The sequence below is a fragment of the Labeo rohita genome, chromosome 5, assembly GCF_022985175.1.
Source record: "Labeo rohita strain BAU-BD-2019 chromosome 5, IGBB_LRoh.1.0, whole genome shotgun sequence".
Lineage (NCBI taxonomy): Eukaryota > Metazoa > Chordata > Actinopteri > Cypriniformes > Cyprinidae > Labeo > Labeo rohita.
In genome coordinates, this window is record NC_066873.1 from 23653689 (window position 1) to 23667927 (window position 14239).

Below are 14239 nucleotides of genomic sequence, written 5' to 3' on the forward strand. Positions count from 1 at the left end.
CAAATGAAGTTCTTAGCAATGCATATTACTAATCAGAAATTAAGTTTTGATATATTTATGGTAGGAAATTTACAAAATATCTTAATGTAACATGATCTTTACTTAATAACCTAATGATACTTTTGACCCATACAATTTATTTTTGGCTATTGCTACAAATATACTTGTGCTACTTATGACTGGTTTTGTATTCCAGGGTCACATATTACATTATGTAGTGGAATGTCTGATGTATACACTGATATACAAGGATATAAGCTAGTTTATAGACAAATTAAGTATATAAAAAATAATATAATATTACACAAAAAATGCTACGTGAAATATAGAAAAACCCAGCGTTTGGGTTAAATGTTCATCCCATCCTTCTGGATAGTACTATTTAACTTAACTATTGTTTAAAAATTACAATATGGCTGGCTTAAAATAAACGCAAAATATGCTGTAAATTTAAGAGGCAATAATCTAGAGGCAATAATCATAAGGTGAACAATTATTAATAAGCAATAAAAAAAAAAAATGAATTGTTCTTTATTCAACTTATTAATAAACATTAATGTATTGAACATATTAATAAATGTTAATTTCTAACATTTAAATAAAACTATCCAGAAGGCTGGGTTAAACATTTAACCCAACCGCTGGGTCAAAACAACCCAATCGCTGGGTTTATCCATATATATATAAAAAGGTCCTCGAGTCAAGGATTCACACAGGACGCCCGGAGTGCAACAGCATTGTATGTCAGCGTGCTCCCCACAAGGATATCGGTGCAGATCCATATTTGTTTTTAACCCAGCATTTTTTACTACAAGTAATATAATAGTATTATAATATTTAGTTAAATTATTATTTCTAATAATAAAATACTGATGAATATGAATATGAATAGTTGGCTTGTCAAGTCAAATCACCCTTATATATATATACACACACTGTCCTCCAAAAGTTTGGAAACACCCCTGGCGAAGTGTGGTTTGGGACAATAGCAAAATCAATTCTTTTTTTTCATCATTTTTGGTGCAAATACATTAAAGTAACTTGACATTATCATTGAAGACCAGCAATAATAATTTTCATTTTGATTACATAATAAAGGCAATATATACATGTCAAAGTCAGACATGCCCCTTTGCCAGTTGTGATGCCTGGTTACTGGTTTAAACTTGGCCCAGGTTTTTGAAAGATTTTTGGGTCAGCACACCTTAATAGCTTCAACAATTGAATGCCAATTAACTTTAGAATACAATGAATTTAGGCCCAGATTATGCAGAGCTGTAATAGTTGCTAATGGTGGATATTTTGATGAATCAAAAATTTATTTTTTTTCTATGTATAAACTGTTTATGTAATAAAATATGTTTTCGAAGTTTGTGCTGTCTCTTATCAGTGCAAAATTATCACAAATGAAAAAGGATTCATGCCAATATTGTCCAAAACCCCACTTTTCTAGGGCATTTCCAAACTTTTGGAGGGCAGTGTATATATATATATATATATATATATATCTAGCACTTTATACAATACAGATAGTTTCAAAGCAGCTTTACAGTGCCAAACAAGAAAACAGTAATTAAATAATGCAAACAAAATTCAATTCTGCTGTACAGCATCTGTAAAAAGACAAAAGTAAACAGTCATTATTTAGCTGGAATCAGTTCAGTTAGGTTCAGTAACTGTGTAAAGTCCATCAAATTATGGAATGAGCTGAATTTCACGACATAAGAATAGAATAGAATAGAAAAGCTGGAACGGACCAGGACAAACCCTTGCTCCAGATCCCATCAGTAAGTATTTGCAAGCCTACTTAAAAATCGTAGTAATATGAAGTTCTCAGCAATATGAAATACACCAAAATATAATATAATATAATATGATATTGCCAGTATTATCATGTGTCCCCAACTAAGCAAGCCAAAGATGAAAATGTCAAGTCAAGGACCTCAAACTCCATCAGTGACAATTTTTTTTTCTCTCGGAATTGTCCATTGTTAATTGTAAAAACAAAAAAAACAAAAAAAACTCATACAATATATGTATATTATGTTTACAATATATAATATAATACCTTTTTACATTTAGTTTACAGATGTCTGATGAAGGCCTTAATAATGGCCAAAACATCATTTTAACCAATCAAGTTTGATCTCTTCAAGAGTGAATGCTGCACCTGACATGGCTTTTTGATTTTTGGTTGCACCTCCCCTTTCGATGGTAGAACACCTCTTTTCAGTAATCTATAAATTTAGTTTACAATAATTAAAGAGAAAGACAAGTTAAATAGCCACACAAAATTTTGTTTTTCATGACAACATTTTATTAATGTTAGTTCAACATGTGTGCCTTTTGCAATCCATTTTATTTTACAATCCATATGCGTGTGTGTTTCTAGGTTTGTTTATTTGGTTCAGTGTCAAATATTAAAAAAAAAAAAAAATATTGTAAAACCTATTGAAGGTTTTATTGGTTTTCACTAATCCTCATACATTTACCAAATCATGTTTTGCTGCAAATCTAATAATGTCAACAAGTTTGCGAGATTTAGGCATAGAATTTCTGATCTTTGTATGAAAACCACTGCATTTATAAGAGCTTCTCTCTAATACAGCTTTTAAAGCGTGTGTATGTGTGTGTTTGTTTGCTTCACTCTGTAGCATACAGCAGAAAACCACTAAATGTGTTATAGTGATTCTGATCATCACAGATCCAGCAGCCAGCCTGAAGACTGATGGTAATACGGTCCCCTGCGCTGAGCTGCACAAGTAGGACGGCAGTGGCCTGATCCTCCTGGTCTTGATCATAAATCTCCCTAAGTGCAGCTAGAGCCACACTATTCCTTCTGATACTGACACAGACGGCCAGCGCTGCACCCGGTGAGCCTGCATCACTAAACACAGTAAATGCCAGGTTGTACACGCCAGACCGTGGAACCGTGAACACACCAGTGGATGAGTTATAGGCCTCTCCAATGTTGATGAAGATGCTTTGATAGATCACATTTGTCGCCGTCCTCAACGGACCAATGCAACGTCTCCTGTCAGTTAGACCCACCGAAAACGCCACTCGATTGTCTAAAGGTAACGTGAAAATGACACAAAATATGGCAAAAAGATTAGATGCAGTTATTTCTAGCCAACATAATGTTTTTTTTGCCTGTTTAGTTTGTAAGTACTAGGAAACTTCTCATGCTTTTATTTTGCCTTAGTTAGACTTAGAGTATATAAAATATCCCCTCTCTAAATTTAATAAGGGATATTGAATAAAGATCAATAGATCTATTTTTCCTTTGAGCTAGAGGTGAAGATATATGTGTGTTTGTGTGTATGAGTGTGTTTACCTCTGATGTTTTTTAGTGTGTTTTGTGCTTTGGCCAGCAAATCCTCCAGTGAATTCATACTGGAGTTGATATATTGTTCTAACTCCCATTTTTTTCTTCTGCATCAAGCAACAACCACATGAGTTCTCGTCAGTCAGGCACGCTAAGGAGAGAGCAATAAAGAACATGATGTCTAGCTTTACATTTTGGTGTATTTCATATTCTATTTTTAGGGAGACTTGCAAAGACTTACGGTTGATGGGATCTGGAGCAAGGGTTTGCTCTCCTGGCCCGTCCCAGCTGAAGGTCCTTTCCTGGCCCAGCACCAGCGGCAACACAAAGAACAGCACAACACCTTTTCCTGATTAAATTGTTCACAGAGGGTAATAACATTCTGTCATGACTATTGTGATACCATTAAACAGTCTGTATGGCACTGAGTCAGTTTGGTTTACGCTCTATGGTTCATGAAAACAGAACAATTGTATAAAAACTTGTCACGTATTACTAGGCCCACATGGAATCTGTCTGCAGATTTCCAATTTGTTTATGTTAGCTAATTTAACCATTCTTTTGGCTGCCAATAAGAGTGCCATAATCTCAGCTCTATTAAACATTTTGCTAAATTTAAATTGATTCTGTAGTATTACACAGATTTATTCTACAAAATCTGAAAAAAAAAAAAAGTCTGCAGATTCCATCAAGGCCCGCTAATATTTAACATAATATAGTAGTCAACATTTGAAGTGGATCAAAACTTTTCATCAAAGTTGTCCTAAAACCAAAACAATACCTGTTCTTGTCTTAGGACTACTTTGATGAACTTTTTTGATCCACTTCAGATGTTGACTAAAATGCTGGGTTATTTTTTTAAACCCAAATGCTGGGTTCAACTTGTTGGGTCATTTTATTGGGTTATTTAAAATATTTTTTAACCAGGTGCTGGGTTTTCTGTAACTAAGTTGCTGGATCATTTTCAACGCTGGGTTATTTTTTTTTCTACCCAACCGCTGGTTGAGCCTGTCCTGGACGAAACAACCCAGCTGCTGAGTTACAGTCAGAGCATGGGCTTTTTGAGTCCTATAGGAGAGAGTGGTTCTCAGCGCTGCTGATTTGGTGCACTTCTTCAGCAAAATAAAGGTTTGTATACATTTTATTTCATTTATAAAGTCTTTACTTTGCTTTAAATTGTATTATTTTACACAACGCAACATAAGGACGAGATATCAGTCAGCTGCATTAGCAGCGATCATTTCGCATGATGGAAACGCCTTTTGCCTTGCATAAAATAAATGGATTTTATTTGTTATAGTACTGAGTTTCATTTAATTTGATGTTAAAATATGTTCTCTAATGTCAGTACTGTTTGTTTATGGGCAGGTTTTGGAGTGAAACGTGAGGCCTTGGTCTGAAGTTTGCAGCTATCCTGGCGAACAGCAGCCCTTCTCCAGCTCAGATTTATGTGGCACACCAGCACGAGAATTAGCGCTATTTTGGTAAAAAGCGATTACAGAGAACCGTTGAATACTTTAAAATTAAAATGCTTTTAAATGTTACATTTCTTATGTTTAAAATGCTTGTAAAACCAGTTTAAATGTATGTAATATTGTAAACTATGCTGTATTATTTATCAAATAAATTCAAATTGTCTTGTATTTTGTCCATGTGTTCTTTGCTTAATAATGAATGTTCACCTTTTGATTATTGCTAGTAATTTTCTGTGTGTGTTTTTAGCAGTTCCAGTCCATGTTAAGCCAGCAATATAATAATTTTTATGAAGTTATTAAACATTATTAAAATAATGTTTGGTAAAAACATTTAACACAACCAGCTGGGTCAAAATAACCTAGCATGTGTTCTGTCTAACATTTACCCAGTATTGGGTTGCTTTTAACCCAGCATTTTAACCCATGTGTATAAACCAGAATATTATATATATATATATATATGTATATATATACACACACAGACATATATATATACACACATATATTGTACAATATTATATTTTAAATATTCAATTTGTTTTAAAAATACAATTTATTAAAATGTATTATTTAGTATATTATAAAAGTTTTTGTTAATTTTTTTTTTTAATTAATAAAATGCTCTTTCTGTAACATCTGTGTTTCAGATAGACTTGTTTTAGAATAGTTTGTAATAAATGAAATGTAATAAGTAAAATGTACATAAATAAAAATGAATAACATTTCAGATAAAATAAAATATTAAGAAAATAAATATTATTCAAAATTACAAGGTGCAACGATCTGTCAGGTTTGTTGGTTAGACTTTTACTATCATAATAAATATTTACAGAAGCAGAGATTATTTTCTCACCTTTCATATTTCACAGCTGTTTCTGTTTCTGCCTTTTGAGTCTCAGCTGAAGTGAGTGAAAATTGGAGTCTGTATTATGTTCAGCTTTATATCCTGGCGGCACTCCTCCTCCTGTATTCAAGGAGGGATACTCAGGTTTGTGTTTGTGAAGAGAAGCTTTACATCAGTAATATAAGAAAAAAAAAAAAACTACAACAAGGGGGAAATCAGCCCCTGTGACTCTGACTTTCCTCAGATGCACTGAAATACAAAACCCCACTGAGCTTTAGATTATACAGCCACACAATGACATGCATCAAAGACATGACATGTGATGAAACTAAACGCAAAAATTTCGAGCTGCTATCTTTTCTGAGCAATCAGGCATGCACTTTCCCAGGAAAGGATCTCTGTTTCTTATTGATTGAAGTCCCAAAACAGCTATTCAAAAAACACACCACACCTGTCTACAATACAACACAGTCAGAGATGATACAAAAAAAAAAAATCACAATAATGTGTGCTGTAATTTAAGTAAAGTATTCCCACATGGCGTTTCTTTATTTGACTTTATTTGAGTCGACTCAGTTCAGTGTTTACAGCCTGATAGAGATCTCAGTGCAACAAAGCCAAAAAGCTCAAATAGCACACAATAAAGCTCATTTAGCCAGCAAAATATTAACCTCAGCAGAGAGAAAGCAGCACTTTAAGGGATAGTTCACACAAAAAAGAAAATTCTGTCATTTACTCACCTTCATGTCGTTTCAAACCAGTACACTGTAAAAAAAAAAAACAATTTGTCGAGTCAACTTAAAATAATTTGTTACCTGGCTGCCATTAAAATTTTAAGTTCAGTCAACTCAAAAAAGTTTAGTCAACTTCAAATGCTAAGTTGTACTAAGTGACAACTTATATATTTGAGTTGAGTTGAACTTAAAATTTTAAGGCAGCTGGGTAACAAACCCAGCTTTTACGTAGGGTAACAGATTAAGTTGACTCAACAAATTGTGTTTGTGTTTTTTTACAGGGAGTACAACTTACTTCTGTACATCACAGAATCGAAATATTTTGAAGAATGTTGGTAACCAAACTGTTTGGTGACAATTGACACTAGGACAATTTTTTTTTTTAAAAAAAAATCTTGTTTCACAGTAGAAAAAAAAATCAGATTTGGAAGGACATGAGAGTGAGTAAATGATTACAGTTTTCATTTTTATTATTTTATTATTTTCATGTTATTATTTGGTTTTATTTAGTCTTAAATATAAAAAAAATATTGATTTTATGAACGGCAAACATTACACGAAAAATGAGCAACATGATGACTTTTAGATTAGTGTATGACCCCACATCTGTCAACTCTAAGCTGTTGCTTATTTTTAAAGGAGTATTGTTTTGAGTGTTGAATGTCTCACTAAAAAAATTTGGCAGCAGCTTTTGTCTAAGATTGCTTGTATTCAAGATATGTATTCCCTGGGATCCAAATCACTGTTTTTCAGGTAGCTAGCAGGTATGGACAGACAGGCAGGTCGCTACATGGCAGTAAGAACCAGTGTAAAAAAATAACAAACACAAGCCTCGCCAAAGGGTGTTTATGATTTATAATGGCAGTAGATCATTAACTGTGAAGTACTCATGAGTGCAAAAATGATAAAGACATTGGTTTTCGTGCAAGCTTTTAGCCAGGGGTATGTTTTTGCAGACAAGCCACGACCCAGCTGCTGAAATAAAACCAGGAAGACTTCACACATATGCTCATTATGTCATGCATAAAGCATTCTTTTCCTTTCATCCCTTCCCTTCATTCGTTCTCTTTTACTTTGCTGTCGTAGGAGCCTTCGCCTTTGTATGCCGAAACGTATCCACTGCTGTCAGGGATGTCTTCCCTCCCCACACGGCCTTTTCCCTTTCCCGACTCATCAAAGCGCTCCTTATGAGAACCAGTGTACTTGCTGGTGTCTGTTAACCTGTCCACAGCAGAGGCTTTTGCCACTTTCTGTGAAAGAAAGAGATTATCCATGGTTATTGTACATGCTTATTGCTCAACAGACTGTTTTGATTGGCTGGTACTCACAGTGACACCAACGTTGGCAGGTTCTTTGCCTGCAATGAGACCGTAGAGAAGCTGTACTGCCTCTTCTTGGCTCTTCCCTTTAAAACGTTTTGTAGCCAGCTCAGCCATGGCTTGGATGAACTGCTCAAATGTGATGACTCGTGCTGATTTAACTCTAAAACACATAAGCAGGCACAAAACAGCACATCCTTAGGTTTAGTCATGGGTGCGTCTATTGTGACGCACAGCATTTAGGGAAAAGCTGTTCTCTATCAGTTATTGTGAGGATAATCGTACTTGACTTTGCTGAAGACAATGTCCACATCTGTGCTGGTCACACTTTTGCCATCGATGACCTTGCAGTCCTTACACAGCTTAACAAAGTTTTTCCCGTTCATCTCTTTTCCTGTCGCTTTGGTGTCTCCATGAATTGCAAATTTGTGAAAAGCCATCTCAACATCTGCCAGTGATACCTCACCCGAACCTTCAGCCATCCTGTCAGATCAAGCATGAGAGAAAGTGAAAATTTTAAAGAAATATGGAAAATGGAACACAGATGTTTTATGGCTTTGCCAATATTATAAAGCTGATCTTTCCAACCCTGGCTTCTGATTGATGCAGTTATTTGAGTATTTTTGTATGTTATTTTTAGATTTTCAGTTGTGTTTTTAATTTTAGTGTGAGTTTATTTAGTGTGAAACTTTTTAAGCTTTTGTCATTTTTATTTTTCTAAGTATTTCCATTTTAGTTTTAGAACTTCAACTAATTTTACTTTAGTTAGTTGCTAATTTAATTTCAGCTTTATTTTAATTTTTATAATGATTTTAATATTTCCAGCTGTAAGTCTTTAAAATTGTAACGTGTATATGTGACCCTGGACCACAAAACCAGTAATAAGGGTCAATTTTTGAGTAAATAAGTAAATAAGCTTTTCAGTTATGTATGGTTTGTTAGGGGGGCAATATTTGGCTGAGATACAACTATTTGAAAATCTGGAATCTGATGGTGCAAAAAAATTAAATATTGAGAAAATATTTTTGTCCAAATGAAGTTCTTAGAAATGCATATTACTAATAAAAAATTACGTTTTTATATATTTACGGTAGGAGATTTACAAAATATCTTCATGGAACTTCATGGATCTTTACTTAATATCTGAATGATTTTTGGCATAAAAGAAAAATCGATAATTTTGAAGGATACAATGTATTAATTATTATACAAATATTCCCATGCTACTTACGACTGGTTTGTGGTCCAGGGTCACATATTTACCTGGTTATTTGCAGCCAAATACTGATTTATTTGTTTAGTGGAAAAACTCCACTGTATGAACTTGCTCAGCATTTTACTCAAAGTTGTGTACTTTGTGTATTGTTTTTTAAATGTGTAGTTACTGTTTTACTCAGTGCTGTACTGCTTTGTTAATATTGTCATATATTCATATCTGCTGGTTATGAACATTGAAAGCTGCTGTAATGTTCTTGTGCTGGTTACACCCAGAATTACCTTCCCAGGCTGTTCCATCATCTTCCATACTCAAAAATACTGTGCTCATTTACCACACACACACACGCACATGATGTATATTACTCACACTAAAAGCCTTAATTTAATTGTCCACTTTACTAAATGAGCTTTCGCTGACTTTGAGCTTCTTCTCTCACTCTCTCTATCTCCTTCTCCAGTATTGGGTCTTTTATCTATAAAAAATATAAATAAATATGCATCTGTACTTACCTTTATAGACAGAATAATGAAATACAAGTAGATTAAATCGAAATTACTCAAAAATGCTTGATACTCTTGCATTATTAGAAATGAAAGGACTATGATAAACAAGTAATAGAGCTTACGTTTCTTTATTCTGTATGTAGTTATTGTACATATTTAAATAATGCATCTACATGTGCACTATATCATTTGAAAACGGTATGATAAAAACATGCTAACTCTATCTCATTCATAAAGCCCTGTTTGTCCTTCAGACGCTTCCGGATGGGTGCGTGTTATTGAGAGTGAGATCCAGCCTACCTGACAATGAGGTGAACAATCCTGGATACGGATGCTAAGCTGCTACTGAAAGGATGCTGAATGTGGGTGTGTGTTCCTCTGTCTTCCTCTCTGCCCCTGGTAAGTGTATGTGTGTGTGTGTGAGAGCGTACAATGACGTGAGACGGAGGGAGGAGAGAGCACAGCCCAGCACAAATGATGACATCACTCGCTCCTCTCTCTCTTTCTGTCACATATGCCCTCTTGTCTTCCTGCTGTTTGATTTTCTCTGTCTCTTTAGCCCTTTCATTTGTCCTCTTTGCTGAGTAGATACAGTAGTCCTTCACTTTCAGCCCTCTCTCCCTCCTCCTCCTCTTTTTCTCCTTCTGTCTTTGTTTTTGTCTCTCTCTGCTGCCACACCCTTTTCCATCAGTCTCTGTGGAGCAGTGTTCAGATGTTACACAGTGAAGCCAAACACGTACACACTCATTTCTAGACTGTGATGCTCTCAATGTTATTTGCTCTAATGGCTTCAGGGAACCTCTGTCTAATGTCTCTGAGCAACTCACCACTTACTCACAACATAACCACATATAGATAAAGACCCGCTCATAGTAGATCACCGTTGCTGACAATGGAACAATGACTGTTTACACTCTTAAATATAAAGGTTATTTATTGGCATTGATGGTTCGATGAAGAACCTTTAACATTCATGGAAACTTTCCATTAAACAAAATGTACTTTATAGTGTAAAAAGATTTATTCAGATTATAAATGATCTATAAATGATCGTTCACAGAGAGGTTTTTTGGGGAACTCAAAAGTGTTCTTCCCTTGCATTGCACTCTTAAAAAAATAAAGATTCCTTACTGGCATAGATGTTTCCATTAAGAACCTTGAACATTCATGGAACCTATTAAAGCTTCTTTATAGTGGAACAAGGTTCTTTAGATTTTTAAAATGTACTTCAAAATGGTTCTTTTAAAAATTGTTTATTGAAAGGTTCTTTGGGTAACCAAAAATGGTTCTTTTATGGCATCACTGTAAAAACACCTCTTTGGGGCCTTTATTTTTAAGAGTGTGGTTCAAAAACCCCCTTTTGGGATCTTACACCGTGTCTACAGTGGACGTCAGCGGCGTGGTGTGATGCAATGCAACAAAATACTGTAGAACCCATTATAATCATTGATGCTGTCTACACTGGATGCGGTGCAACTTGACACAACAAATCCCCGACAGTAAACTGATGCCAGTAAACTGACGAATTACTGACACAAAATTCAAATTGTGTTATTTTTAGAGTGTACATGAACAAGAATTGAAATTTGGTCATATTCCAGTTGTAAATGTGATGTACATTAATGGCATTAACAATGATTGCAATAACCACATAAGTTCAACATACTATCTACCATAACTTTACATATAAACATAGGGGAGAGCGGAGTGAGTTGAGCCTGTTTTTACTTGCGCAGTGTTTAAAGCAAACACACGACAGTAACGCTTTCCAAAAAAAGTGGTCTCTAACTGAGCCTAGTGAGAGGGTAGGTTGAGCCACATGGAGTTAAACTGTGCCATTGATTATGCCAAAGTAAAACTGAACATTTTCACCTCATGCTATATCAAAGGAAGAGAAATTCAATAAAAATGCCTTTTTTTAAAAAAAATCTATGTGTGAGCCTCGTGATGCACAGGCCATCCATCCAGGGAGTTTCCTCACCTATGGTTCAAGATGCTGGGTTAGGCTCCAGCTCTCTGTGACCCTAATAAGGACATATAGGTAATATGGATAATAGAATGGATGGATGGATGACTTCTTAAAAGTTTTATTTGAAGACACAGTTCACAACTCCAAAGCCGTTTTTAAAATTCTAAAAAAATTTCAGAACAAAAAGTTCAAATTAAAGAATTAAAAAAAAACAAAAAAAAAAAAACACTGACCTTACAGAAATGGGCTAATAGTACTAAACATCCCACTTATAAATGTTGTATGGAAATACAATTTCATAAAAACCTCAGTGGCCAGTTTTCATAAACAAGGCCTATTTACAATTTACAGAACAAAATCAACTGGGGTGAGCCACTGGCTCAGATTACCTCACTCCTACCATTTTACAAACTTGTATCATCCAGCAGTTTAGAGCAAACATCATACTAACATTATAGCCTCATATTATAACCTAAAGCACAAACACGTAATATTTTTTCAAATTTGTCTATAATTGTTTAGACACAAGAAGCATGAGTCCTTGAACACAACAAAATATATTTATTCAGCAGCGCAACTGTTTAAAACCAGTACTGGAAAAACACTAATAAGCAAGCATAGCTTTGCTTAGCAAAGCATTTCTGTATATGAATTACAAGAGCTCCCTCTACAGTTTGCTATAAAAATTGGTAGCATATTTCATACAGTGGCTACAAAGACAACCTGAAGACAGATAAACCCTGAAGATCACAATCATTAAACACATCCATTTATAAGTTACTACTTGAATATACAGATTACAAGCTGCAAAAAACTTTATAGAGGTCAGCACACAAACACATGAGGCTCATGGAGAATGACAAATGAAAACTACTACTAATTCTAAAAATGTTAAGATAAATTTGTGCAAAGTATGTTTTGAGAGCAGTGGAAGAAGTTTGGAATTTGATAATTAAGACAAGAATACTCAGCAATGATACTTTTCATGCAGTATTGAAAGTAAATGTTTCCATTTACTAACAAATTATGTACACACATGCAATTTTGAACTTATTAGGTCACATTCCTAAAACTGTGCTGGACCCCTGTTGCTCCCAGAACAGTCTGATTTCTTCATGACATGGATTCAACAAGGTACTGGAAATTTTCCAAGTTTATGGTTCATGTTAATGTAAAAACATTATGTAGCTGCTCTATATTCAAATAGACAAATAGACTGTAAACATAAAAGGATGCACATGGTCATTAATAAGGCTGTGGTATGTAAACAATGTTCAACTGGTATTAAGGGTGTATTAATGTGTGCAAAGAATTTTGTGTCTTTTCTCTGAAGTGTAGGTCTGGCAGCTCATCCAGATGGCGGCTCAGCATCCTTTACCGTTCCCTCCCTGGGCCTGCAAGGACACCATTGCGAATGCACAGGAAAGCAGGAATATTATTATTATATCCATCTTATTTTAACGTACTGTAAGAGCAAGTGCAGCTATTTTTAACTTTTACGGTATCAGGCACTACCAGTTGTTTTATCTGTACAAATATGGACAATTTTCCTGCCTGATGTTACAAACTGGAATTTGTTATATTATTTTACTCTCTGTTTTGTGCTGCAGATAGTTTCACCATTTACCACACTTTGTTATTCTTGTAGTTATTTACCTTTAGCGGCTAACGAATCGCACATTCACAGGAAATAGATTACATGTTAAAAAATAAGGTACTAAAAATAAGATACTGAAACTAAGATGACCAATATAAAATCATTTAGTACCATCTCACCTAACAGAAAACATTCTCCTTACTTTGGCTAACGTTCTCTGAAGGTTCTCTCAAAGTTATCAAAAAAAAACGTTCATGCAGTAACGTTAGTAGAATGTTTTCTCAAGGTTATATGTAATTGAAAAACGTTCTAAACACGTTAGCATAAAAACTTTTTTTTTTTTTTTGCATTGTTAGTGGAACATTTTAAAAACATTACTAAAAATATGTCTTGACAAAATGATACATAATTTGCATAGCAACATAATTTGTGTATCCAATGACACAAAGACAGAAAGAGACATCCCAGCTAACAATTTTTGGTTCCCAGAATGTTAGTTTTTGGTTCCCAGTACGTTATTATTTATGGTTTGTTTTTGGTTAGCTAGAAAAGTTTTCTTAATGTTACCAGAATGTTAGTTTTTGGTTTGTAGAACGTTATTCTAACATTTTTCAAATATTCCCAGAACATTAGTTTTTGGTTCCCAGAACGTTAGATTTTTAGAACATTATTGTAATGTTCCTCTAACGTTAATATAACGTTCCCAGAACGTAAGTTTTTAGTTTGTAGAAGTTATTCAAACGTTCCCCGAACCCCAATGTTAATATAACATTCCCAGAATGTGAAAATTGAACGTCTTGATGGCTTGGAGTAGTGGTGGTTTCGGAATTGTGATCACGTTCTTCCGGGTCCGAAGAGTGATGAATTCCAAAGGTGTTCTGACTCGATGGTGACTGGGAGTTTCTTCCCATGTGAAAAGTGAAGAAGAACAAGAGCTGAGAGGGACCCAGCTGAAGTCCTGTGATCTTTGGGGAATGGAAAGACAAGGCCACAAGGCCTGGCACAACTTAAAGAAGTTCTGAAGAGTTCTAGCTCATCTTCTTAGGTTCTAAAAGAACTCATGTGAGACAATTGAAGAAAATGCTGAAGAGAGAAATGTCTGTTCGAGGACATTTCCATGAAGATGAATTCCAGGGTTGAATGCTAATGTCTGGCTCTTTGTGGTCGAGAGCCACAGCTCTATATGTTGGGGCCTGTTGGGCCCGCCAGGCACGCCCTGTGCCTGCTCAGGCTCCCTGTGGGTTCCTCCAC

The 14239-nt window shown here is 34.9% G+C and overlaps 2 protein-coding genes across 3 annotated transcripts; both read right to left on the minus strand.

The window, feature by feature from the left end:
• Positions 1-2350: 2350 nt before the first annotated feature.
• Positions 2351-6102, minus strand: LOC127164846 (complement C1q-like protein 4). The gene is given in 5 exon segments (XM_051108951.1): positions 2351-3071; positions 3338-3431; positions 3433-3479; positions 3570-3677; positions 5657-6102. Coding segments are annotated over 5 exon segments (684 nt in total). The 5' UTR covers positions 5664-6102; the 3' UTR covers positions 2351-2643.
• Positions 6103-6190: 88 nt separating this feature from the next.
• tppp2 (tubulin polymerization-promoting protein family member 2) lies at positions 6191-10013 on the minus strand. 2 transcript variants are annotated; one of them, XM_051108954.1, is made up of 5 exons: positions 9723-10013; positions 9286-9391; positions 7986-8183; positions 7710-7863; positions 6191-7631 (listed from the first exon to the last, which is right to left on the minus strand). In XM_051108954.1, exons 3-5 carry the CDS (start codon positions 8180-8182, stop codon positions 7437-7439), a joined length of 546 nt encoding a protein of 181 aa, XP_050964911.1. In that variant the 5' UTR covers position 8183; positions 9286-9391; positions 9723-10013; the 3' UTR covers positions 6191-7436. The 2 variants fall into 2 exon arrangements, with proteins under 2 accessions (XP_050964911.1, XP_050964910.1); XM_051108953.1 differs by lacking the exon at positions 9286-9391 and having other exon boundaries at positions 9723-10009.
• Positions 10014-14239: the final 4226 nt, after the last annotated feature.